At 32.8% G+C, this 23,465-nt stretch overlaps 4 protein-coding genes and 1 long non-coding RNA gene across 11 annotated transcripts in view; 2 read left to right on the top strand and 3 right to left on the bottom strand.

Annotated features, from left to right (window-relative positions):
• Positions 1 to 301: 301 nt before the first annotated feature.
• Positions 302 to 4,029, bottom strand: mip40 (Myb-interacting protein 40). Its single transcript, XM_074128648.1, has 6 exons — positions 3,827 to 4,029; positions 2,894 to 3,008; positions 2,580 to 2,807; positions 2,072 to 2,246; positions 1,419 to 1,567; positions 302 to 526 (listed from the first exon to the last, which is right to left on the bottom strand). Exons 1-6 carry the CDS (start codon positions 3,888 to 3,890, stop codon positions 502 to 504), a joined length of 756 nt encoding a protein of 251 aa, XP_073984749.1. The 5' UTR covers positions 3,891 to 4,029; the 3' UTR covers positions 302 to 501.
• A 5-nt stretch (positions 4,030 to 4,034) lies between these two features.
• Positions 4,035 to 9,559, top strand: LOC141454418 (uncharacterized). Of its 4 annotated transcripts, none has more exons than XM_074128633.1 (10): positions 4,035 to 4,165; positions 4,287 to 4,439; positions 5,214 to 5,311; positions 5,394 to 5,527; positions 5,619 to 5,716; positions 6,060 to 6,216; positions 6,873 to 6,998; positions 7,114 to 7,351; positions 7,936 to 8,079; positions 8,906 to 9,559. In XM_074128633.1, exons 2-10 carry the CDS (start codon positions 4,311 to 4,313, stop codon positions 9,261 to 9,263), a joined length of 1,482 nt encoding a protein of 493 aa, XP_073984734.1. In that variant the 5' UTR covers positions 4,035 to 4,165; positions 4,287 to 4,310; the 3' UTR covers positions 9,264 to 9,559. The 4 variants fall into 4 exon arrangements, with proteins under 4 accessions (XP_073984734.1, XP_073984735.1, XP_073984732.1 ...); XM_074128634.1 differs by having other exon boundaries at positions 4,054 to 4,165; positions 4,290 to 4,439; XM_074128635.1 differs by having other exon boundaries at positions 4,151 to 4,169.
• LOC141454423 (glyoxalase domain-containing protein 4) lies at positions 9,511 to 14,354 on the bottom strand. 3 transcript variants are annotated; one of them, XM_074128646.1, is made up of 8 exons: positions 14,022 to 14,354; positions 13,617 to 13,692; positions 11,991 to 12,116; positions 11,859 to 11,908; positions 11,507 to 11,775; positions 10,763 to 10,918; positions 10,507 to 10,682; positions 9,511 to 9,801 (listed from the first exon to the last, which is right to left on the bottom strand). In XM_074128646.1, exons 2-8 carry the CDS (start codon positions 13,674 to 13,676, stop codon positions 9,655 to 9,657), a joined length of 984 nt encoding a protein of 327 aa, XP_073984747.1. In that variant the 5' UTR covers positions 13,677 to 13,692; positions 14,022 to 14,354; the 3' UTR covers positions 9,511 to 9,654. The 3 variants fall into 3 exon arrangements, with proteins under 3 accessions (XP_073984747.1, XP_073984746.1, XP_073984748.1); XM_074128645.1 differs by lacking the exon at positions 14,022 to 14,354 and having other exon boundaries at positions 13,617 to 13,772; XM_074128647.1 differs by lacking the exons at positions 13,617 to 13,692; positions 14,022 to 14,354 and adding an exon at positions 13,301 to 13,444.
• LOC141454420 (beta-1,3-glucosyltransferase) overlaps positions 13,471 to 23,465 on the top strand; it is a 136,213-nt gene continuing 126,218 nt past the window's right edge. Inside the window, exons 1-2 of one of the 2 annotated variants that reach the window (XM_074128638.1) lie at positions 13,471 to 13,663; positions 15,279 to 15,349. In XM_074128638.1, the coding sequence (XP_073984739.1) occupies positions 13,626 to 13,663; positions 15,279 to 15,349 (109 nt within the window). In that variant the 5' untranslated portion in view covers positions 13,471 to 13,625. The remainder of the gene's footprint in view (positions 13,664 to 15,278; positions 15,350 to 23,465) is intronic. The other variant, XM_074128641.1, reaches the window with a different exon arrangement.
• LOC141454427 (uncharacterized) overlaps positions 16,182 to 23,465 on the bottom strand; it is a 131,722-nt gene continuing 124,438 nt past the window's right edge. The window contains exon 3 of the long non-coding RNA XR_012458715.1: positions 16,182 to 16,597. This is a non-coding gene — a long non-coding RNA (uncharacterized lncRNA). The remainder of the gene's footprint in view (positions 16,598 to 23,465) is intronic.

The following is a 23,465-nucleotide window of genomic DNA, read 5'->3' as shown; positions in this document are numbered from 1 at the left end:
GATAAAAATGAAGTGCAACTCAGTAATTAATAAAATTTACGGTACTACAACTTCATACATTCAAATTATTCACCCACTTACCGAATTTATTATGTATTTTTTCTTCTAATTATGCAAACTCGACATTTTTAGAGAAACAAAGGAATCCTCTGAGAGAGAGATTTATTCAAATATTTCAAACTAGGATAGTTTAACTTCTTTAACATTAGTAAGAATGTCAGGGGATAATGGAAATCAGGATACAGCTGGAATCAAATTATTTCCTTTCTTTTTGCACAATGATTGTGCCACAAAATCTGTATACAAAACCAAAATATCTATATTTATATCTACAATCTGAAAATAAAATCACAAAAAACAGAAATAATGAATAAAAGTGTACGATTATAAACTTAGTTATGTTAAATTAAATATGTAAGAGATTATTAAAACTTTGCTAAACCATTGTACTTTACTAAACATTTGGAGATCTAAGTTTTTATGTTTTATCTTTCCCAACTACTAACAATGGAAATGCCTCTGTGCCCTGAAACACAATCAGATATAAAAAGATAATACACAAATCAGATATTCACATACGCACAAAATTTGTTACAAATAATTAATACCAAATTTATTAGTAAATTGGTATAAGAATACAATGAGGATTTTTGTAAGATGAGCATTTTTTTTCCATGATCTCGCCGAATTGTTTTTGAACGAAACTATAAATGGCTTTGGAGAGGAAGCCTAGGGGTAAATTCTTTGCAGGATGGTAAATTTCCTCTAAAATTGTCATCAGGATATTTTGAATCCATTCGACAGTATAGCCACTATTAAGAACACATCCTTAATGCTAGATCACAGTGCAGCAGTGAATACACCATACCGAGGACTGGAGAGCCAGAGTATTTAGACCAAGGAGCAGACATTCAGAACATATGGGAAAATTTCCAAAGATTTCTTGCAGGCCAATATTTTGAGCATTAGGAAGGTGCGTGCAGTTAAATTTCGACAAGAAATAACTGATCAGAAGGTACGTTGTTCTTTGTGCTTAGTCAGACCTGCCATTAAAGGTGCCAAACTCTTGCTTTATTAGCTAACAGATGGTTTAGGAATGCCTTGGCAAACTTCACGTCCTGGGAAAATAGAATAAAGTTACCCTAATTTGGGTGGCACGATTGTCGACGAGATGTGGAATGAAAAAGCCATTCCTGCAACCCCAGAGCCCATCCCTCTTTTTAAGACACACTGGGCATGAACATCATGAACAAATACTGAACGTGGATGAAAATCCTAACTAGTCCTTAAAAATGCCTGCTATAACAAAATTCAATGATGTTCTCGGACTCAAAATCTCCAGAACTTCTGACTCTACAATTTAAACTATTAAATCTACAATTTAATAACAATAATTACATGAAAAATACCTGGCTCACCTGTTAAACATGGCTGAAAGAACTTTAATACTGTTGCTATATCGTAGTTCATTTTTGGCCGAAGCGTTCATCCAGCTTCTTCTCACGTCGTTCCAATGAATTAGATTATCTTTTAAAATCTTATCCCTGCTAGGAGGTTCTACACCATCCTAAAATTATTTAAAAAAAAATTAAAATGAAAACAAAGAAATAAAGTTTATTTACAAATTATGAAATTTGATCATTTACAAACTAGTTTAAATACCAATGGATATTAGTGCGTTAAACCAATAACATCTAACTTCAAAGAAAATTAATATTCTTAGATAAAATGTCGGTTTTCTAGACACAGGATGTACGAAGCTGAACTTAAACCGTCACAAAATTAAGATTTATATGCTATTTGAAAATCTAAGAGCGCTTCTTCCTCGTTACGCTCAAAGAAAACGTTTTAGCGAATGGTATTGCGTTAAGTCTGGAGAATGGTTATAATTTTTGTAGAAGATTGTTAATAGACAGATGAGGGAAATAGAATTCTTATTACAAAGAAATATTTGGGCTCATGAATATCCATCCCCCTAGGTAGTTTTCTCAATTTACAAGCATGTTATTATGAATTGGTTTAATTTTTGGTCAATACTGAAAATTGAAGAATGAGAAAAGTATTTATTTACCTGTTGCATTGTATTATATTTAGATTTGTATTGAATCTTCTCTGGAACTCTGACTTTAAAGTCACCATTTAAGTGAGTATCTGGAGGTGGTAGTATGTGAACATCTTTCAATGGATCAAAATCTTTCTCGTCCTTTATAATATAAGGTTCTTCGCTATCTGGAGCGGAATGTTTTCTAGAAAAGAAGTACGAAGAGAGTAGAGTGAGGGAGGAGGTTACATGGTGTGTTATTCAAAATGCTAAATGAATCTTGAAATATTTTTGTAAAAATTTTGAAATAAAATTAATTAAACCTAGTTTGTATGTATGCTCTGTATATTTTGTGCAAAGATTCACAAGAGACTGTCCAAACGAAATTTAAAGGTTAACATTTTGAGCTAGTCAATTTTGAAAAATTATTTCTAGAGTAAATTGAAAGTACAGAAAGTTTCGACACGAATCTATTCATCCCCTTACTGAATCAAAAGAGATTGTAAAAAAGTATTTTTTTTTTTTTTTAAGTACTAACATGGCATTATTATTATTTGTAACGTTGTACACTTGATGTGGTTGATTTGCTATCCAAGCTCTACATATAGGATACAATGGTGTATTTTCATTGAACTGTGACAAATCTACGCTACGATCAAAAAGTTTCATCACATAACTTTGTTGAAATTTTTTAGTATCTGGTTCTGGCTGTTTTTCAGGTTCTACACTTTTTTGGGGCTTTTTCTTACTGATTGAAAGACGCTTCCTAAAAAAATAGATAAAAAAATACGTCTTAAATTTAATTTTATATTTTAAAATGTTATTTAACGCTTTAAAGTAAGCTATTCTTACTTGGATGGAGGCCAATGATCATCTTCGCTGCTATCAGAATCTTCATCACTTCGTGGCATCAGGTGCTGTAAAGCACCTTGAAATCTATCCCTCGCTGACAATACTTCATCTCCACCTAAAAACAAACGAGTTAGTATTCCTACAGAAAGCAGTCATTTTATTTATTCTTAGGGGGAAGAAGTAAACGAGTCACAAACAATCAGAAACTTAATTTCCTTTCTTAAAAGTACCAGTGGTCATTCCTAGAGGGACTTATTCCATCCAAGTTTTTTCAAGTCTTTATTTTCTTGTTTTATTCCAAAGATATGTAATTTTGATAAATTCTGATATAATTCTCAACTTATTTTGTCGAGACTTCTACGTTTCATTTCCTTACTAAGACAGCCTCTAAGAAATTATTGAACTTAAGTCTTAAAATCTGTGGTTTTTTGTAGTACAGTTTAACATTGAATTCAAGAGTGAGATAATAAAAGTCAACGCCTCTAGTCAAATCAGTCAGCAAAACGTGTTGTTTGTATTGTTATGCAAGCACACCCGCAGGGATACCAAGATCTAAGACGCTGACAAGATTAATAGCAAACACTAACATTCAGAATTAAGGCCAAAGAAGATCGCTAAATATCATTCACTTCATTTTAGTGAGGTCCATTGTACAAACACATCTGACTATTCTTGGGTAGAAGGAATTGGCATATCCGAAAAATAAGTGAAGCGAAGAAACACCATTGTTCTGAGAATAATCAATATGGTTAATTTCTCTAGTAGAGTAGCGTCAAATGACATATATAACGAAGTAGCTTATTTTTAATTCGCGATGTAGATTGAATAAATCCTCAGTATTGAAGAATAGTTTATTAAATAAGTGAATTTAGCTCTCATAGCTGCAGAAAGCAGAAGATAAGCGCATTGTAAGTTGAGTCTTTCATTACTTACTAGGTGGTGATCTATCCCTAGATTTCCCTTTGTTGCTTACATTTATTCTTTTTTTCTTGACCATTTTTTCCCCCTAAAAATAGTCTTAAAAACAACTCCAATGTTTTCACACTAACTTCTAGTAACAACAGAAATTTAAAATACACTGCGGTTCGCCTGTTACGATTCTTGAAAGTTGAATGAATGAAAACGAAGGTAAAAAGACGGTTAAAATTCCCATGCGCACGCACCTATGTACGTCACAAATGTTGGTTCCATTCCAAGTTATGCTATTACCATTTAGCGTAACAAAGTTATACTACCATTACCTTGGCATAACCAAAAAAATCACCCTAATTCGTGAGTATGTTTGTGTTTACGTGAACTTGTCAAATAATATTTATATTTTAAAAAATTATTTGCTTTGAAAGCAATTTTGTTATTAACTTTATAAGATGACGTTTTTCTACATTTTCTCTAGAAGTGCAGTTTTAGTTATGTGTTTATGATGGAAGTGTCCATGAATTCTGATTTTAATAGTGCAGGATTTAAGAAAATCACATTAAATAAACGTGGTCTAACTGAAATAGAAGATGGAGAATTAATTGAAGATTCAAATATTAATATTGTTACAGTAAGTTACCTTTACTGAAATAGATTAAATGTATTTTTTTACAAAAGAGCAGAAGTTTTGAAAACAGTCATTAATGTAATTTCTGCTCCCTTTGTGACCCTTCTGCTGCTCTTTTGGATTATGAATAGTTGTAAACTTTATTAACGAACTGTCAGAATTCCATGGTTTATTTATGACATACCATAGTTAAAATCCACTAGTTTTTCCATCATTTTTAATTAATATCAGTGTACGTTCCGTTTTCTGCTGTCCAAAATCATAAAGCTCCCAAAGGTACTCCAAAAGTAGAGCAACAACAATGTTTTTTTTTTTGAAAATTGGATGAAATCTTCTTTTTTAATTATGTGTTTAGAAAGTTGTCAGTTTCCTGGTTTAAAGAGGGGTTTTCCCGATATATAGCCTTCTTCGAGGTTTTATTTATGTCCAAAACCTTTTTGGGAGCTAACATACCTTCGTCTCACTACAAGACACACTTATATGTCCCCCCTCCCACCCATAAAATTATAATTACAATTCAAGTTGACAATAATGTAAATAACACATTGTTTTCAAAAACCTAACTGGCCACTAAATAAGAAACTTCATAATTTTAAGCCTCACAATTCGGAAAACAGAAGAAATATCACGAATATATGTAATAATTGGATAATTATGTTCCAATTCTGGATTTTTAAATGAAAATTTTAGAATTTTAAAAATATAGTATTTCATTGAGTAAGGCGTAAAATTTCTTTATTCAGAAAAAAAATTGAAGTAATAAATTATATATTTTAGGAAGAAGAAAAGAAGAAGATATTGAGGGCAAAAAGATTTGGACCAATTGAAAATGAATCGAAACCTCAAGACCCAAAAGTGCAAAGATTATATAAAAGGTACGAGGATATACTCTTTTCTTCTTGCTTATTAGTTAATAGTTATTTTATTTTGTTCAAAAATTGTAACTGTTTTGTTTAGAATGAAAATAAATAAAAATACCCGTCTTGAAGCTTTACACTTACACGGTACAGATCATATGAAAACTGAAGATATATTTTCCTTGTTCTCAACCCATTCTCCTGCATCCATTGAATGGTTGACGGATAAAACATGTAAGTTGTTTTAGTTTTTTTTAACTTCATTATAACTATTTGCTATTTAGTACTGATGGTATTTAGCATTGAATTTTGTTTGTTTGATAAGGTAATGCAGTATGGTTAGATCAAGAAATGTGCGCAAAAGCATTGCTTAATTGTACTGTGAGAATAAAGGGTCAGAATCCAGAGGAAAGTGATGAATCTGTGAGTAACTAAAAAAAAACCTAGGATTTAAAAATATCTAGAGTCTCTCTCATTCATTACTAGAGAGCGTCAATGCCAGACAAACAATGTATTTACCCAAAGATCTTACAGAAAGACAGAAAAAAAACTGACAATGTACAAATAGGATTCATAACACTTACATAACTAGTAGAATTTGTGTAATCCTGCGCAAATCCCTGTATAGTTAAGGAGAGCTTTTCATTAATTGTATGTGGTCTCCTTAGCATCAGAGTTTGGTCATCTCTAGAATTAACTATTCTGACACTAAATTCTTGTATAATTAAAAGACAGAGTTACAGGAGATATAGTTTTGATCCCTTAGGAAGAAGAATTCATTAACAAAGAAGATATTCGCTGTACACTGCCTCCAGGCGGAATTTGGAGGCGAGGTCCTGCTTCGCCACTTGCGCAAAACCTTTTAGTCAGATTTGCTACATATTCTGATAAAAGAAGAAATAAACCTGTTCATTCTCAACATGGTAAATATTACTGGTATTTTTAAATTTTTTTCTAGTCATTAAACGCCCTTGAAGACATTGGAAAGCATTCATTACAACCATAAAATTGTTTTTTTGAATAGGGTGGTTTTAACCTTTTTGATGATCAGATAACTTAGGAATATTTTCGAAATTCTTCCCAAATAGTACAAATTAATGTGAATTGTTAGTCATTTTTTTCTCTGTAATTCATCAACGCGTAAAGTAAGAAGTTAAGAAAAATGAAGTTATAAAAATTACGGCGCTTATTACTTGGTCTGTGGATATGAACGCTGGTTGTGTCTTTGGGTGGTCAACAGAACTCATTTGTTGGGATTGTCTCAAAAATGACCCTTAACAATTTTAATTAAAATGTGTACGCTTATTATGCTGATTTAGATTTTGGTTCAATTCACCTTATTTTCATATTATATATTTTTTTTTTACGAGCATAAATGCGTAAATTATTATTTATTTAAAAGAAACGAAGATTTAATGTACAAAAACGTTTTAAGTTTTTACCCTCGTCCTACTAGAGGGTAAAATATAAATATTTTTTTCCGCAGATCTCCGTTCCTTGGATCCCTAGAGGTTGATAACTTATTGCTCGTTATTTTTTAACTTAAGATGTTGTAATTATAATTTTATATCTGCTACAGCTGATCCTCTTGGCAGAAACATTGTATTCTTAGACGAAGGTGATGAAGTTGCCAAGAAATTCCGGCCAGACAGTGGAAATCCTTGGGCGGACATAGCTAAAGAATGGAGTTACTTTGAAATGAGAAGTAATAGAATCAAAATAATATATATTAGTTAAGAAAACACACATAAAAGAAGTGTGTTTTTTTTAAGCATCGAAATTCCTTTATTAATTTCATGATATTCTATTGATTAATGTAGCCGCTGCCAAAAAACAAGACGAAAGACTTCCTGTCAGAGATGCTAGAGAATTACTGAGTAAAACGACTAGAATACCAGCCGTTGCTGGCGGTGGTGGTCATCAGAGTTCAATGGATGAAGACCTCTTAGAAGATCCTAGAGTCGTAACTAGCTATAGCTCTTTGACTGGCAGAAAGATGCAAGCAGATATTGAAGAAAAGAAGATTTTGTCTAGAAAAATGAACTCTCGAACGAGCCAGTAAGTGTTTTTTTCATTTTTTAAAATCATTACAGTAATGGTAAGGAGTTGACTTTAATGGAAGTATATTGGAAATTCTCATTGCGCGAAGCAGTTGTAAAGTAACTGGCAAGTAATGTAACCGAGAAAATACTGTACGGAGGCCGACAGTGTTCACTGTGTGGGCACCAGTGAACTAAAATACTGACATTCCAAGGACTTTCAGCATACTAGGAATTTTATCAATTTTTCATAATTCATATTAACAAAACAAGTGTGGTAAAAGTTGCTCGCTTCCGGTAACGTCATTAATTCAAATTCGAAATTTTTGCAATTCATTATTTAATCCTGTTTAACATTGCATTAGACTGTACTTAACAATTAAATAAAATTAAGTGAACAATTTGATACCATCATAATTCTTTTCATATCAAACGTAAAACTTGATTTAGTTAAATTTGTTCGTGCTCAAAGGATGAGTTCAGAACTAAATTCAGAATTTGACGCGATCACAATTTAAAAACGAGAAGTTATTAGGTTTTTGCTTTTTCTTGCTTTTTAGGTTTTTGCAGGTAAAAAAAATCCATTTGTTTTTTTTTTTTTAGAATTGAACAAAATGTGGATTTACGACAAAGATTAAGTAGAAAACGGTCTGCCAGAGAAGACATTTATGATGAAGAATTTCTTAATTTAACTGATGATTATGACTATTTACCACACAGAAGAAAAAAACCGGATGAAGATACTTGGTAAGTGTTGAAATTTAAATGAAATAAAGTTTACTAGTTCAAAAGTGTCTGCCGCCGTAATATCGTGCAGATTTTCGATTTTGTGTATTCATTGGTTCAACTCAAAAGCGAAATATCGCAAAAAGGTTAAATTTGACATTTCGACTTTTTTCCCCCCCCCTAATTTAAGGCGCGTCAAACATCTGAAGACTTTCGCAGCTTTTATCAATACACTGTTGCCCACCGGACAGAATTCTCTCGTTATAGACAATTCTGTCCATCGCCGGACTTGTAAGAAGAGCTTTACGTTAGAAGCTCCTAGGAAGAGAAAATCTAAGGGAGGGCAGCTTAGATTCGGAACCCGGGATCTCTGCGTGGGAATACAGTACGCTAACCACTGAGCTAGAGTCCCCTCCTTCATTTCTTTTCTTACAACCCATCTGTACTAACTACCTGCCGTAACTTTTCCAAAGGACTTTTATCTGAATGATATATACATATGCCTCCATCTAGCAAACTCTCTCTTCATATAGTTCTTTTTCTTTTCAAAAATCTTTTAACCATTCAACTTAGCTGGTCCTTTACCGCCTTTATTTAATCTATACGGTTATGATGTACACTTCTATTCGTCCTTGAAGACGTTATCTTTTTAAAAATTGTCTAACATGTTTTGTCACGTTTGTTACATACAGTAAAACTAGTAGTGTGTTTTGAAACCCATTTTTTGGGGTTCTTATTAAAGGGTGCCAAATGGTCATAGCCTTTAAAAACCTCATAATTATTTTTGGGTAGGCTCAGTCTTGTTAAACTGCAATCAAATTTAAATCACCTTAATGTTTTATTACAGGTTACGTGCCAATTCAGAAGATAGTGAGGATGAAGTTAATGATCATAGATATCATCATAAAACTTCCACAAAAGATTTAAGAACTAAACTTGGTAATAAAAACAAAGAATATAAAAAAGGAATTCGTGGTGAAGAGCACAGCAACAGTAGAACTAAACATCATCACAGTGTGAGCAGTAGTAAATCTTCATCAACAACAAAAACAACAGTAGTACTTACGAAAAATCATAAAAAATTTATACCCGACTGTCCGCTACAAATTGAAATCGATAATGATATCTATTTTGAAAGAAGGATGAACCGCAATGATGATTTTGATGAAGACGAGAATGAAGAAGAAGATGATGACACAAGCTAAAAAAAAAAATCAACGTGTTGGTACTATTTTTGTTGTTTCATAAAATATTTTTAATGTTTTTAAACTAGGTTTTTATTGGATAATTGTAAATAATTTTATTTAAGGCATAATTTTGGACCTATTCCCAAATCTGACGAACAATTTTTCAAAGAAATAAGTAAAATAATAATAAAAACAAAATTTTTACTAATTACATATGTAAATCTTCATTTGCTCTTAAAAAAAAATAATCTTTTTATCACAAGTATTTTTAATAACAATAAATTTATATTAAATAAATATATTTTACAACCATCTTTAGTATACAACTTATTGTTTATATTAAATGAATAATTTCTGTAATATTCCTTTTCAAAAAAATACTATTTTTCATAAGTTTCTAATTCCCATTTTAAGGCACAATCGTTTGTGATTTTCCTTCCCCTTTTCTTTCTGCATCTTTTCGGAGATATCGAAGTAATAATACATCAGCTTGAGGATCAAATTCAGATAATAGATGAAAACTTTCTTCATCTACGAAACAAATTTCGTGTCCATCCTAGAAAAAAATTAATAATAAAATATTAGGAAATTTAAAATTTGTGGAAAAACTTTTTTTCTTCTTATTTTTCTCTTGTGATTCTCGTGTTTCCATCAGAAAATCAGTATTGAGGTCCCCTTACACACTCTCACACAAAATGGAAATTTTACAAATTGGTGTAGGTGTATATGTAGTGGTCAACATAATTTAAATACAGTTTTTCTTGAAAAAGACTTTAAATGATTTCCCTAAAATTTTGTAAAAACATTGCCAAGTACAATAAATATTTATAACGATTTATTATGCCAGAATGATCTGAAATCAGAGAGAAGTAGATGAAGCTTCTTTCTAAAGAGTCCGTTTGAGTGCAATAAACGCTCTTATTATATGAGGGCTATTAATTAGAAATATATTAGTTACAAATTGAATTTTGAGCAGAATTACCACCATTATAATAATTATTATTTTGTCTATATCGATTTCAATTGCACAAAATAGTAATGATTATTTAGTATTGAAAATTTCCTTACACCTAGTGCAGACGAGCAAAACAAGCTGCAAATGTATTCTATAATTTACATCTTATCACATTTTACGTAAAAATTTCACCAAATATGTTTTGTGCTTTTCTGATTTTTCTACAATAAACGGGATAGGATGGTACGCTGGCCGAGATCATAGCATCAAAACTATTACAGTTCTAAATATTGTAATAATACTTACTGGATCGGCCAATATTATGACAGTCACTGTCGCTTTTCCCGGAGTTTCTAACGTTATTAATGGTGTTAATATTGTTAAGTTTTTATCCTTCATACGTTTCTCTAAAGATGGCAAATCTATGCTGGCAATGGCGAATGCTAAACGCCCGAACGCTGTACCACGTTCAATTGGTTCACCTAAACGAAACAATTCGAAAAGTTGGGCCTTGAAAAAATAATACTGCAATAAATATAATTTAATTGTTAAATAAATTAACCTATTTGGAGAAACTGTATTTTTGCTTGTTTCTCCCCATAAGAGAAAACAGCATAATGATGATCTCTTTCCAAAATATTGAATCCTAGTTCACAATGCCAATAATTGATTGTTTTATCCATAACTGAACATGCTAGTGATATCTTTTCCACAGGATCTGAAAAAAAAATAAAAAATCACTTTTGTTAGTAAACTAGAACTGACTGTGGTGGATTAGGAAGAAGCTGATAGATGCAGCGTTGGCCTAGATCTACTTCACTAGACGGGACAATGAGAGAAAATCCTGGTTTTTTTGACTCTCTGTTATGGTTTAAACTAACAAATAATTAATTAAACATTTTTCTATAACTTTCAACTATACGATGGGTGCAATGAATTATTAACGTCCTCCGTCAACAGGAATTCAAGCTCGAGTAAGTGGGACAGCTTCGCTGCAACCTTTCATGCATTTTTATTCTACAGTTAAAGCTTAAAGCACTAAGCTTAAGACTTGGGAAATACTCTGCGGAACGTAACTGGTACAGTTCTTTCAATACGAAAGCAGTACAGTTGGAACTTCTTAATCTTTTCCCCGCACTGAATCTTGCATATTCTCAACATAACAACGATGATCCGAGCGGGGCTCCAATATCTAAATCTAGCAACTAAATATGGGAGCTTTTTATTAAGGTACATCTCTTTTGGCGTTCCAATATATATATTAAGAAAGCTTACACCTCGAAATAAGGGCATGCCATTTACTTACCAGTTTCTTGAGGTTGTGGATCGTCAATAATGAAAAATTGAAATCCACCAGGCGCTTGTAAAGAATATGTTTTCTCATCATCCTGTGTTATTGGCCATCTAGTCGCTTTGGCGCGTGCAATCACTTCACGTGAACGAATCGTAATGCCCAGAAATTCATTACCTTTTTCATAGGTATCCACATTGTAATTATAAGTAAGTTCCATCACGAAATGTGTATCTTCGAAACCATAACCAACCATAGTTTTGCTCCAACGATTATCGTATGGCCTTCAAACAAGAAAAATAAAATCAGATATAAATACTTTTTTCTTTCTTACCCTCTCTGACGGAAGTAAGAAAAACTTAATTACCCATTGCAAGCAGCCTCACAACCTTCTGTGAATTCTTCATGTCGAAGTACCTTTAAGAATGGACAACATATCTGTACAGCATACTACAAAAAATACAAGGTAAAAATACACGAAATAAACCATATTTCTCACCTTCATGCCGAGTACATCTTTGAAGAATTTTATGGCTAAGGCTCTATCCGCTATTTTGAATACATAATGTAATGCTCTTCCTTTAAGTGAGTTCGCCATGTTACTACTCGTATATTGAAAATAATTCTATAATGAAAAAAAAAAAATTATAAAAGAATGTTAAATACTTATCGATGACTGTATGAACTGGTTGTCTGTTGATTCAAAATTTCATAAATATTTCAAGGACAGCCATCCCCACTCACTTTTCTTTTCCAATAATTATAGTGAGTTGATTATTTCCCCTCCTTGCATAATCATGATATTTGTTTCAGTTTAAGTACAAGTTATAAAAACTCAACTTGCTTCATACTCTGTCAAGCATTACACATTTGTTAAAACATTCAAGTAAAACCACAGATTTTACTCAATCTATCAATTGAACAACTCAGGAACAGTTCAATCAACTTATAATAGTTACAAATTAAACGTTATTAAATTTTATTTGTGTACACAGTGCCTTTTTAAGAGAGGAATTGAAATAACTAGCGTTGGCTTAAGAGCTAACCAAGAGTCCCTGCTTGGAGCCATCTTTCGACAGTGCATTTATACGAAATGCCGCAAAAAAAGGCTCTGTGCTTCAAAGTATCCTGAAGGTTCCCTCCTTGACAAGCACATCGGTAACTCCTCGTTATCTTTTGCGACTTTGAGGCTCTGTGATCAACTTAGCCTTACGATGTAGCAGATTACCAGAGAACTAGTTTCTTGCGACATGTGTTGATGATCATCGCTCTCTTCCTTCCAAGCTATTAGGGCACGCTAACTAAAAGATATCAATTCTCCATCCAATAATGCCCTTATTGGTAACAACTTATGATTTTTGTACCGGTGATCATAAAAAAAACTTATGTCAGAGTTGACCAAATGCCAAAAAAAAAAAGGTTCTCAAAACCTAGCCAAATTCTATGAATTCGTAGTACAACAGAAGAATTAAATGTAGAAGATAGAAGAACTCAATTCGGCAACTAGAAATCATCACTTTGCAACCAACTACAAACAAAATCACTCTGACAATTAACACTTACTTAATCAATTTTCAACTACAATTCATATGTCTCTTAAAAAAACTTTAATTTGTGTAGCCAAGTTTTATTAATGCACAAAATGAATCAGGAAGTACATTCAAAAAAAATGAAATAATTTAGCATTTAATTGTTTCATGCACTATTTGTACTAAAAGATGATCTACTTTACTAAAAATGGTTTACTTTTGATAAGAAATGGCCACATACTTTAAATTTTAATCACGATATCCTCTTTAAAAAACTTACCTAATAGGCAAATTTTATTTTCTAAATTCCTCTTGATTCAAAAACTCCTTTAAATTTTATTCACTTATAAATTACACAAGTTTTACAAGTAACTTTTTTTAAATGTGAAAATGGAACCAAACCAAATAAAGTGTGACAGTTTTTGAAACTATTGCTACCATAAAATAACCTTCCAATCGTGTTTAATGTTTTTTAGTTTCGTTTTGGTTTGGTTACTGATAGTAAATTAAAAACTTCGTAGCTTAGCACCAAACGGTAATTTCTTAGATCAAATCAATAAGATTTTGATTTTAAAAAGAAATAATAAATACTTAACCATATACATATGCCTTTGGAGTGCCTTCAGAATGCATCCTTTAAAAGGTAAGAACAACATATTCTTCCCCCTTGTTCTGAAAACAATTATATTATTGTAATATTGATTTTATTCTGGAAATGATATTCATTCTACCAACTTTCTCATCTCTTTGCCTGATTCTTTTTTGAATCTGTGAAAATGAACAATACACCTTTAAGTTTTGGATTAAAAGGTCACAAGCAAACTTAAAATAGACATTCATGTACGTACGCAATGTTCGGTAACACTGTTAAATGAGGTAGCAAATGTTGTTCTATTCAGTGGTCCAATTTCCTAAATAACTTTTATTTAAAGAATTGTTTTATACAAAACTAAAAAAAACATATAATAATTAATCACAGATAATTTAACAATAAACCTTACCAAAGTAATTACTGTAATTGAGAAAATGACCTGTCAGATTTCAGTTTTATTTCTTACTTCAGATACATTGTTAAGTGTTATTGATCGAAGAATTCTGAGAGGTTTCTGAATTTCAGTGATTCAGCATCTAGTTCATTATTTAACGTTAAAAATTAACCCTTATTATTCAACAGCACTGTATAATGCTTTTTATAGCTTGTTCACAAATCGCGTAACGTCTACTGGCAATTGAGAGTGTATTCAATGTACTGTCGGGAATAAGTAGCCAAACAATTTTTACACTATAAAGCAGCCACAATTCGATGCACGTCTTGTGCCGGTATTAGAATATTCTTCGTCATGGTTCGGAACTTCGCGCCTGCGGGTTACCAATTTGAAAATAAACAGTCAAAAACGGTTGATGGACTCGTCAGTTGTGAATCAAAATGATCTGTTTCGTTCTCTCAGATAACTTTAAAATTGGAGTAAAAAATTCCGTAACCTCACAAATTTACTCCCCTCCCTAGTAAAATCAATCTTTTATTTGGTTTTTCCGGAAAATCGTCAGGATACAGACGAATTTCCTGAAAACCATCTCACTTTCTCAAAAGTTGTTAGTCACGCTTCTCTTTCCCGGGTGGTGACCTAATTTCAATTTTTAGGCCGTCTTTTCTCGGAAATCTAAATCCAGAATATATGATGTCCATCCCTAAAGAATAATTTCCTAGAGAAGTTGCATCTTTTATTAATGAAGGTTATAACATATGTGTATAAATAGTGATGAAACAGCTGATTATAATATTTAAATTATTTTTTCTATGTTGTGTGATCCAGAATTTCATGTAGATTTTTTTTTTTTTTTTTTTAAGAGCCTGGATGACGTAATTCCAATGAGATAGGAGTTAGCCCCATTTATGTATGGCCCCCATCTTGAACATTGATTACTAATTAAAACTCTGTAAATTTTATCCTTATTTTGATAAAATTTGGCAGGATGATGGAGTTATGGATACTCTACGTAATATTACAGCGTCGTCCTTCTCTTACTCCTATTAACGGGAAGTATTGCAATCGTTTCAAAATTATCGACGCATGAACCTATGTTTATGAATGAAGTGTCATTTGATTCAAAAAATGTAGTTATGACTTTTTAAGATCTCGATGGTATATACTGTACTTTAGATAGGGAGTTTGCCTTGACTTAAGAAGACCCTCTCTTTAAACTATGATTAACTGATAATCAGTAATTATTCGCCACATTTTAATAACATTTTTCAGGAAGAAGAAGTTAAATGATTGCTACATTTTACTGAACAAATATTTTGCATATGAAAATGGCCAGCTAAAGGGTCTGTAACATCTAATAAATTCTAGACATTATTATTGAATATTTTTTTGCATATATTTGTGCTACAATTACAAATAAGTAACAATGATAACAGAGTAACAAATGGAGCAAACGAGTGGAGAAGTTACTCCAATTGTAACATTCCAAAAGATTAGACTATTGGTCACTCTCTTCACTTGAGAGGAGATCACGAGGACAGACGGTCTCTTAAGACATCTTGTCCCCCGTTTATCAGGAAGAGTTCTAGAAAAAAGATTTTGAGCTAGAGGGATTTACGTATATGTATATGAGATTGCAGGTTGAAGTGAAGTTTTCTGTATCTTGTTTTCAGCGACTTGTGTGGACAAAAGGAATGTTAAGGTCAGTGTGTATAGTCCAGGTTGGGAGACATAAAATGGAGCGTTTACAATATTTAAAGTATTTTAGATCGAAGAGATTAGACTCCTTCGGAGATTGGAGCGTTTGATTGAACCCCACAGCTCTATTTCATACACGCCCAGATGGGTTTCAAAATAGAAGTATAAATCAGTCTTTTGTTGTCCAGAGACAGCTTAGATCTATCGTCTAAGAGTCTTTTAAGTGGTCGATAGCGTCTGCTTAGTTCCGTTCTTGTAAGTCTAGTCTGGGGGAATGAAAATTGAATGCTGTAAAATTACTTAAATTGATAAAATGTCAATTAAACACATGCTTTTTCGAACATTTCTATATAACTGAAATTACGATCTCTAGTATGAATGATTTGTTGGGCACTTGCTGATTTGTGTACCTTTTATCGTTCAATCAATTCTTATACTCAACTTTTTAAATTGTAAGTTTTAATTAAGGAGATATACTTTAAATTTAAACTCAGCATTTATATTACAAGTTTAACTATAAACAGTGTCCTCTTTTTTTGACGATAAGGAGAACAGTTATGGATTATTTGTTTTATTTATCATATGTTCTGTCATAAATGAACTACACGTAAAGTTTTCCTTAGTTATCTTCATCTCTAACTAGAAATAGTGATGTGATAGAATGCAGACGGAATATTGATCTGACAGCCTTCGGGCGAATGAAGTGTTTCAAGCTCGAATAGGTACAGGACTTGGATGTGAATTCGCAAAAATTGGAGGCAAGTTATTCAACATAAATATGGTTGTTTCGTGACTGTAGTTGATTTCCAGTTCAGTCTCTTCAAGATGATTCAACATCTTCGACTAGTGACGTAGTTTCCTTTAAAGACTTCAAGGGCGGAGCAATCCAGTTTCTGAAACAAAATCAGAATAGATTTTATTAGTTTTTCCATCACTATTTTTTCAGGCGGGCTTTACGTCCAACTACCAATTAGGTGTCGTGGACGGAGGCGACTAGCAAAAACATATTTTACTATAAATTTCTCATATTAACCATTAAAGGTATAGACCGGGGAATATAGCCTAGTACCGCAATACATCTTAGCTTTGCGGGTCTAGCCTCTAACCGCTCCGGCTACCGTGGCGACTAGCAAAAACATATTTTACTATAAATTTCTCATATTAACCATTAAAGGTATAGACCGGGGAATATAGCCTAGTACCGCAATACATCTTAGCTTTGCTGGTCTAGCCTCTAACCGCTCGGCTATCGTGGCGACTAGCAAACATACTTTACTGCAAATTTCTCATATTAACCATTAAAGGTATAGACCAGGGGAATATAGCCTAGTACCGCAATACACCTTAGCTGTGCGGGTCTAGCCTTTAACCGCTCGGCTACCGGGGCGACTAGCAAACATACTTTACTGCAAATTTCTCATGTTAACCATTAAAGGTATAGCCCGGGGGAATATAGCCTAGTACCGCAATACACCTTAGCTTTGCGGGTTTAGCCTCTAACCGTTCGGCTAGCGTGGCGACTAGCAAACATACTTTACTGCAAATTTATTAAATTTTATTAGTTTTTCTGTCACTATTTTTTTGCAGCACCCAAAATTTGTAATATTTATCCGATATATTATTCCATGCTACTTGCAGATACTAAATAGAATTTGGACGTCCACAAAACTGCACTGGAAAGCAACGCACCTGTGTGTTGTTTCAGAGTCTTGTATATGCTTAGGTTCTATTTAAGAAGGGTTCGAAAAAGGCGAAGCTCGCTTCTAAGTATATTAAGTCTTCAATCAGAAAGTTTCATTCTTTAAATTCTGGTTACCCAAATCTTTGTTTTATGGAAACTTGATTGTGAATTTTCGGCCATTTCCAAAAACAGTTACGTTTTATGTCTCTGCCTGGAGACAGACTGGAACAAAATGATACTTTTCTATAAATACATTTTGTACAATGATCCTGAACAGAATGTGAGTGAGTGGGTGTAAGTAAACCATCGTAATGGCACTTTAAACGGAAATCCGCCCATTATTGCTCTTTTAAAAAGTGCCCTTAAATCGTATTTCCATGGAATAATATGTTAAATAATGAGTGTATAACCATAGTTTGCCAGGGTTGAACCATTCTGCAAAATAGTTCATGAATTTTTAACCAAATTGTATGCTTACTAATGAAAAATATGGTCTTTCCATAAAACTGTGTACAGATTAATATATCTTTAAATAACAGCAATCAACATGGTATTTTACATTTTAATGAGGCTTATTTATGTGTACCATAAAATTCATCTCTGAAGTTATCTCTGAATATACTATTATTACCAACACAGAGCAATGTAATAATTCTCTACAGTTCAGCTATTTAGGGAATTATTATTATTAATACAGATGGGTTGGTATTATTGTTTTGTACGAGTATTTAGGATTATAGAGTACAGTGCAACACTGCTTACTAAATTTAATTAGTTGTTAAAATGTTGTACAATATCAAAATATGAATGTATTTTCATCGTATAAAGGCTTAGTTTTCATGTTGGTGACTTAATGTTCAAAGTTATCTTTAGAACAAGAATATAAATTGCGCCCCCCGCCAAAAATATGGTTCACCCAAACGAAATAAAGATTCATGCTTCGATCTACGCTTACTGGCTGAGTGACGTAGTTATTATTTACGAGATGGTAACGGAAGTGAAGTCGATATCTGTACACCAAACGGATTAATCTAACTCTGATGATGAACGGAAGTCCGAAACCAGCCAGGGTTATCAATGAAACAAGCTTGCTACGACGGATAAAATCAAAGATATTGTCCAGCACTGCCAACTTAATCACATTTTCAAAAAAAAAAAGCACCCTTTAACGGAAAGCAATCCAAAGCACGGATACAATACCTCTGTTGAAGTAAAACCGAATCCCATGGTCCCTATACCTTTTAAAACTACATGTTCTGAACGTATTATGTTTTAATAAACTGAACTCTTCATGGTGAACCAGACGGAATGAAACATAGGATTTGATGGGGCGCTGCTGAAAAAAAAAAAGTTGTTGCAGAAAAACTATTACATAGGCTGACGAAGAAGTTCATTTCTGGTATAAGTATAACTCAATTTGTTGGTACAGATGTCACGATCCCATTACATCCTCTTTCTAGAAGCAGAGAAAAAAAAAGTTGCCAATCTTATTAAGTTATATTTTTATACAACACTGAATACTAGATAGAATTATTGTTAATTATTATTAATTAGTGCAGCAATTTTCCTTCTGCACATCCGGTTAAGATGGCACCACTTACTCTAAGAGATTATGGATACATTAATTAGCGCAGGAAGTGCCGAAGGATGGGGCAACCCTGACTAGAGCTAAAACTTGTTCTGCTCGTCTTTATGTCACTTAATTATGATTAAAATGGTTATATCCGGTTATTATCTCTTCAATGATCGCCCATCGCAATCACTTATTGAACTCAACGAATTGTCTTACACTTGGTTCAGGCAGTGGGGGAAGTATTAAGTGGTAATGATAAGTTTTTTGCCTGTTTCAAGCAGCTGTACTTAAAAAAAATTTTATAACTCAACCAAATAATCGTTCGATTTAATCGAATCAAGCCCCATTAGCATCGAATCATCGATTCATTCCATGTAAAATTGAGTCCTCGGAATTCTAGGAATGTTGTTTTCCCCGCCGCTTAGTGAAGGAAGTTTTAGCCTGATGCCAAAATCAGTGAGCAAAAGATCTGGTAGAGGTGAGCGTTGTCTTGTCACAGAGTCGAATCCTATTTGTTGATCGATGCTGGTGGTTTTTTTTGGAGCAATTTTCGATATTAAAACTGTCCGGTAGGACAGTTGTATAAGGGTTGACCATCAAAAACTGCACGAAAAAGCGTAACGTTGAAAAACACCCAACTTTGACAATTTTTTTCTCTTTTTCTATAAAAGATAAAATTCCCAAATTTTCTTTAAAATAAAGGGCAAACCCTCCATTATAACTGTAATTTTTTTGCAACCACTCAGATCTAATAGGTTTCGAGAAAAAAGTTGCCGAAAATGAGCAAAAACGGCATTTTCAGAAAATGTTCTTGTTCTTGTTCTTCTTCTTCTTCTTCTTGTTGTTGTTGTTGTTGTTGTTGTTGTTGTTACCTTTTTTGTAAACAACGTAGCGCCTAAACGCGTGAACCGATTTTCATGAAAGAGGTGTCATTCGATTCGGAATTTCATGTAGATGTGCCTTTTGGAGGTCTCGACGCTGTACATCGAATGGGAGAGGAGTTAGCCCCCTTTATGTAAGGCCCCATCCAAAATTATTATTACTAATTACTCTGTTAATCTTGGCTCGATTTTGATAAAATTTGGCGTGTTAAAAGGGTTAAGAATCCCCTATGCAACATTGAAGCGACGTTCTGCTCTTACACCTATTAAGGGGAAGTATTGTAATCGTTTCATATTATCACCACGAGAACCTTTTTCATTGAATGAATTGTCATTTATTCAAAATTTACATAGATTTGCATCTTAGAAATCTTGATGCTATGCATCTCAAGGGGAGGCGTTTACCCCAAGGAAGTAAGACCCTCTCTAAAACTATTATTACTGATAACTCTGTAAATTATAGCCCAATTTTGATAAAATTTAGCACGTAAGAGTGGTTAACTCTTCCCTACATGGTATTAAAAGACCATCATGCTCTTAACCTACTAAGAGGAAGTACTGCAATTAATCGACTTGAACCGATTTTCATGAAGTATCAATTCTAATAAATTTAGGGTTAAATATTTTTTGAGTTGTTCTAAATTTTACTTTAGAGGTCTCGACATTATACACGCTACAGAAGAAGGTTGGCTTCACCAATTATTATTAATAATTAAAACTCGGCATAACTATAAATCTTGGCCCGATGTTGTTAAAATTTGGCAGAAAGAAGGGATTAGGGCTTCCCTGTTTAACATCAAAGTGCTATCCTGCTCTTACACCTTCTAAAGAGATGGAGTGCAATCATTAAAACTGTCCGGTAGGACAGTTGTATAAGGGTTGACCATCAAAAACTGCACGAAAAAGCGTAACGTTGAAAAACACCTAACTTTGACAATTTTTTTCTCTTTTTCTATAAAAGATAAAATTCCCAAATTTTCTTTAAATTATAGGGCAAACCCTCCTTTATAACTGTAATTTTTTTGCAACAACCCAGATCTAATAGGTTTCGAGAAAAAAGTTGCCGAAAATGAGCAAAAACGGCTTTTTCAAAAAATGTTCTTGTTCTTGTTCTTGTTGTTGTTCTTGTTGTTGTTCTTGTTGTTGTTGTTACCTTTTTTTGTAAACAACGTAGCGCCTAAACGCGCGAACCGATTTTCATGAATGAGGTGTCATTCGATTCGGAATTTTATGTAGATGTGCCTTTTGGGGGTCTCGATGCTGTACATCGAATGGGAGAGGAGTTAGCCCCCTTTATGTATGGCCCCCTCCAAAATTATTATTACTAATTACTCTGTAAATCTTGGCCCGATTTTGATAAAATTTGGTAGGGTGATAGGGTTAGGGCTCCCCTACGTAACATTAAAGCGACGATCAGCTCTTACACTTTTTAAGGAGAAGTATAGCAATCGTTGCAAATTATCGACACGTGAACCGATTTTCATGAATGAAGTGTCATTCGAATCGAAATTTTGTACAGATTTGCACATTAAAAGTCTCGACGCCGTGCCTCATAAGGAGGGGAGTTCGCCCCACCCAAATAAGACCCTTTCTAAAACTATTATTACCAATATTTCTATAACGCTTAGTCCGATTTTGATAAAATTCAGCCCGAATAAGTGGTTAAAGCTCCTCTACGTGGCTGTCAAGTGCCATCTTGCTCTTACACCTACTAAGAGGAAGTACTGCAATCGTTTAAATTATCAATGAGTGAACCGATTTAAATCAATGAATTGTCGTTCGATTAAAAAATCTTTCCTCTTTGCCTTTTAGGGAGAAGTACTGCAATCGTAGTTTATTTTTCTTACTCCTCTTAAAAGGAAGTACTGAAATCGCAGTTTAATTTTGCTATTTACGTACAAATACCTTCCTATGTTATTCAAAACGCTTTTTCAAAAAAATTGTTATTGAGGATGGTTTGGGGGAACGCAACTATAATCATTCTATAAAAAGATCTCTCCAGTGGTAGTTACGGTTCCGACTTAACATCTTATCAGATTATAATGATAGAATTGCTTATTCCAAATTTTAAAAAAATCTGTAAAGAAGATATGTAACTTTGTAAAATAGACAAAAAGGAAAATCTATCCAAAAGGTACAAAAATCTCCTTAACAAAAACTTACAGTTTAAAATGTTAAGTATAAGGGTTGATTAAACGCCAAAAGGTACACAAATCAGCGAGTACCCAACATTTCATTAATTCTTCATTAATATTTAAGTAATTCTACTGCATTAATTTTCATTAATAAGTTATTTTTTAGAATTTATTAGATGTCACAGACCCTTATGCTGGCCACTTCATTTATAATATTTTTTAGTTATAATTATGATAAATCACATATATACGTACATGCATGTTAAAGTAGAAAAAGACAAAGTTAGAGTAGGCTACTGTCTTGAATTCGTCTTACCGAATTATTCGTGAGCACAAATAATACACAGATAATAACAAGTAGATTATTTAACAACAATTATTCATTTCTCAATTGTAATTTAATTTAGTCCCCCTAATTTTACTTATAGTAAAATCCTGGAATAATTAGCTGTCCTAAAATATGCATATCTTATTTACTTTATTATATTACATATATACAACATTGTGGTATGAATACCTAGATTGAGAATGTATTTGAAGAAAACTATATTATTTGCGATAAAGCCAGATAATTATTACCTATTATTATAAACGTTTGACTACTACATAAAATAACAATTACTTTAATCGAAGAATGAACTTAAACCGACGATTTTTATTTAAAAATAAATAAATAAATAAAATAAAATCATTGATGTAAGTTTTTTATAAAAAAAAGTTTTGAATTTTTTAGCCTCATTTTTTTTTCTTTTTAACCTGTAATTAATAGTTTGATTATTATAAATAACTAGATATTACAGTCAATCTACAGTGCTACTTGAACATATATTTTGTAGACGAAAATGGCCAGCATAAGGGTCTGTGACATCTAATAAATTCTAAAAAATAACTTATTAATGAAAATTAATGCAGTAGAATTACTTAAATATTAATGAAGAATTAATGAAATGTTGGGTACTCGCTGATTTGTGTACCTTTTGGCGTTTAATCAACCCTTATACTTAACATTTTAAACTGTAAGTTTTTGTTATATATCATTGATTTCTTGTCATGATTGATTCTTCATAGATTCTTATTGAGTCGTGATTAATAATCTAAATCTACATGTACGAGTAGAACGGGTGTTTTCGGAAGCTGGGTAGCTTACTATTATCAAGGTGAGTGATGTTTAGTATGAATGCCAAGTTTTACGAAAATATGTAAGTTAGCCTTTTGAGTAGTGTAGTAACAGAATCTCGAGATTGTATCCAAGATAGAATATTCGCGCAACACTCTCCCACTTTATAAGACCTCCTTTTATTGGTCCAAATTATTCTTGCTTCACAGATTTGACTCTCTTTGAAAAAGTCCTTATTCTTGGAACATTCAGGCCGTTCAATATAATGACCTCAGGCGACCCAGAATGACCCGGAATTAGTTAAAGATGCACTCCCAAAGCTGCGTTTTATTGTGACCTATTGACCCTAGTCGACGTTTAACCTTTCTCACTTG

This window comes from Rhodnius prolixus, unplaced genomic scaffold (assembly GCF_049639745.1).
Source record: "Rhodnius prolixus isolate KJV_2025 unplaced genomic scaffold, Rpr scaffold_9, whole genome shotgun sequence".
Classification (NCBI taxonomy): domain Eukaryota; kingdom Metazoa; phylum Arthropoda; class Insecta; order Hemiptera; family Reduviidae; genus Rhodnius; species Rhodnius prolixus.
This window is presented reverse-complemented; position numbering and strand designations above follow the sequence as displayed.

Coding starts and splice junctions, on each gene's coding strand:
- LOC141454423 (XM_074128646.1), bottom strand. CDS start 13,676: ATGTTGTTCTTACCTTTTAAAGGATGCATTCTGAAGGCACTCCAAAGG. Junction 10,919..11,506: donor TCCACAACCTCAAGAAACTG/GTAAGTAAATGG, acceptor TTTTTTTTTCAG/ATCCTGTGGAAAAGATATCA. Junction 10,683..10,762: donor AATACAGTTTCTCCAAATAG/GTTAATTTATTT, acceptor TGTTTCGTTTAG/GTGAACCAATTGAACGTGGT.
- LOC141454418 (XM_074128633.1), top strand. CDS start 4,311: ATGATGGAAGTGTCCATGAATTCTGATTTTAATAGTGCAGGATTTAAG. Junction 5,312..5,393: donor GTGCAAAGATTATATAAAAG/GTACGAGGATAT, acceptor TGTTTTGTTTAG/AATGAAAATAAATAAAAATA. Junction 7,352..7,935: donor ATGAACTCTCGAACGAGCCA/GTAAGTGTTTTT, acceptor TTTTTTTTTTAG/AATTGAACAAAATGTGGATT.
- mip40 (XM_074128648.1), bottom strand. CDS start 3,890: ATGGTCAAGAAAAAAAGAATAAATGTAAGCAACAAAGGGAAATCTAGG. Junction 3,009..3,826: donor TAGGGATAGATCACCACCTA/GTAAGTAATGAA, acceptor GTTTGTTTTTAG/GTGGAGATGAAGTATTGTCA. Junction 1,568..2,071: donor AATATAATACAATGCAACAG/GTAAATAAATAC, acceptor AAATAATTTTAG/GATGGTGTAGAACCTCCTAG.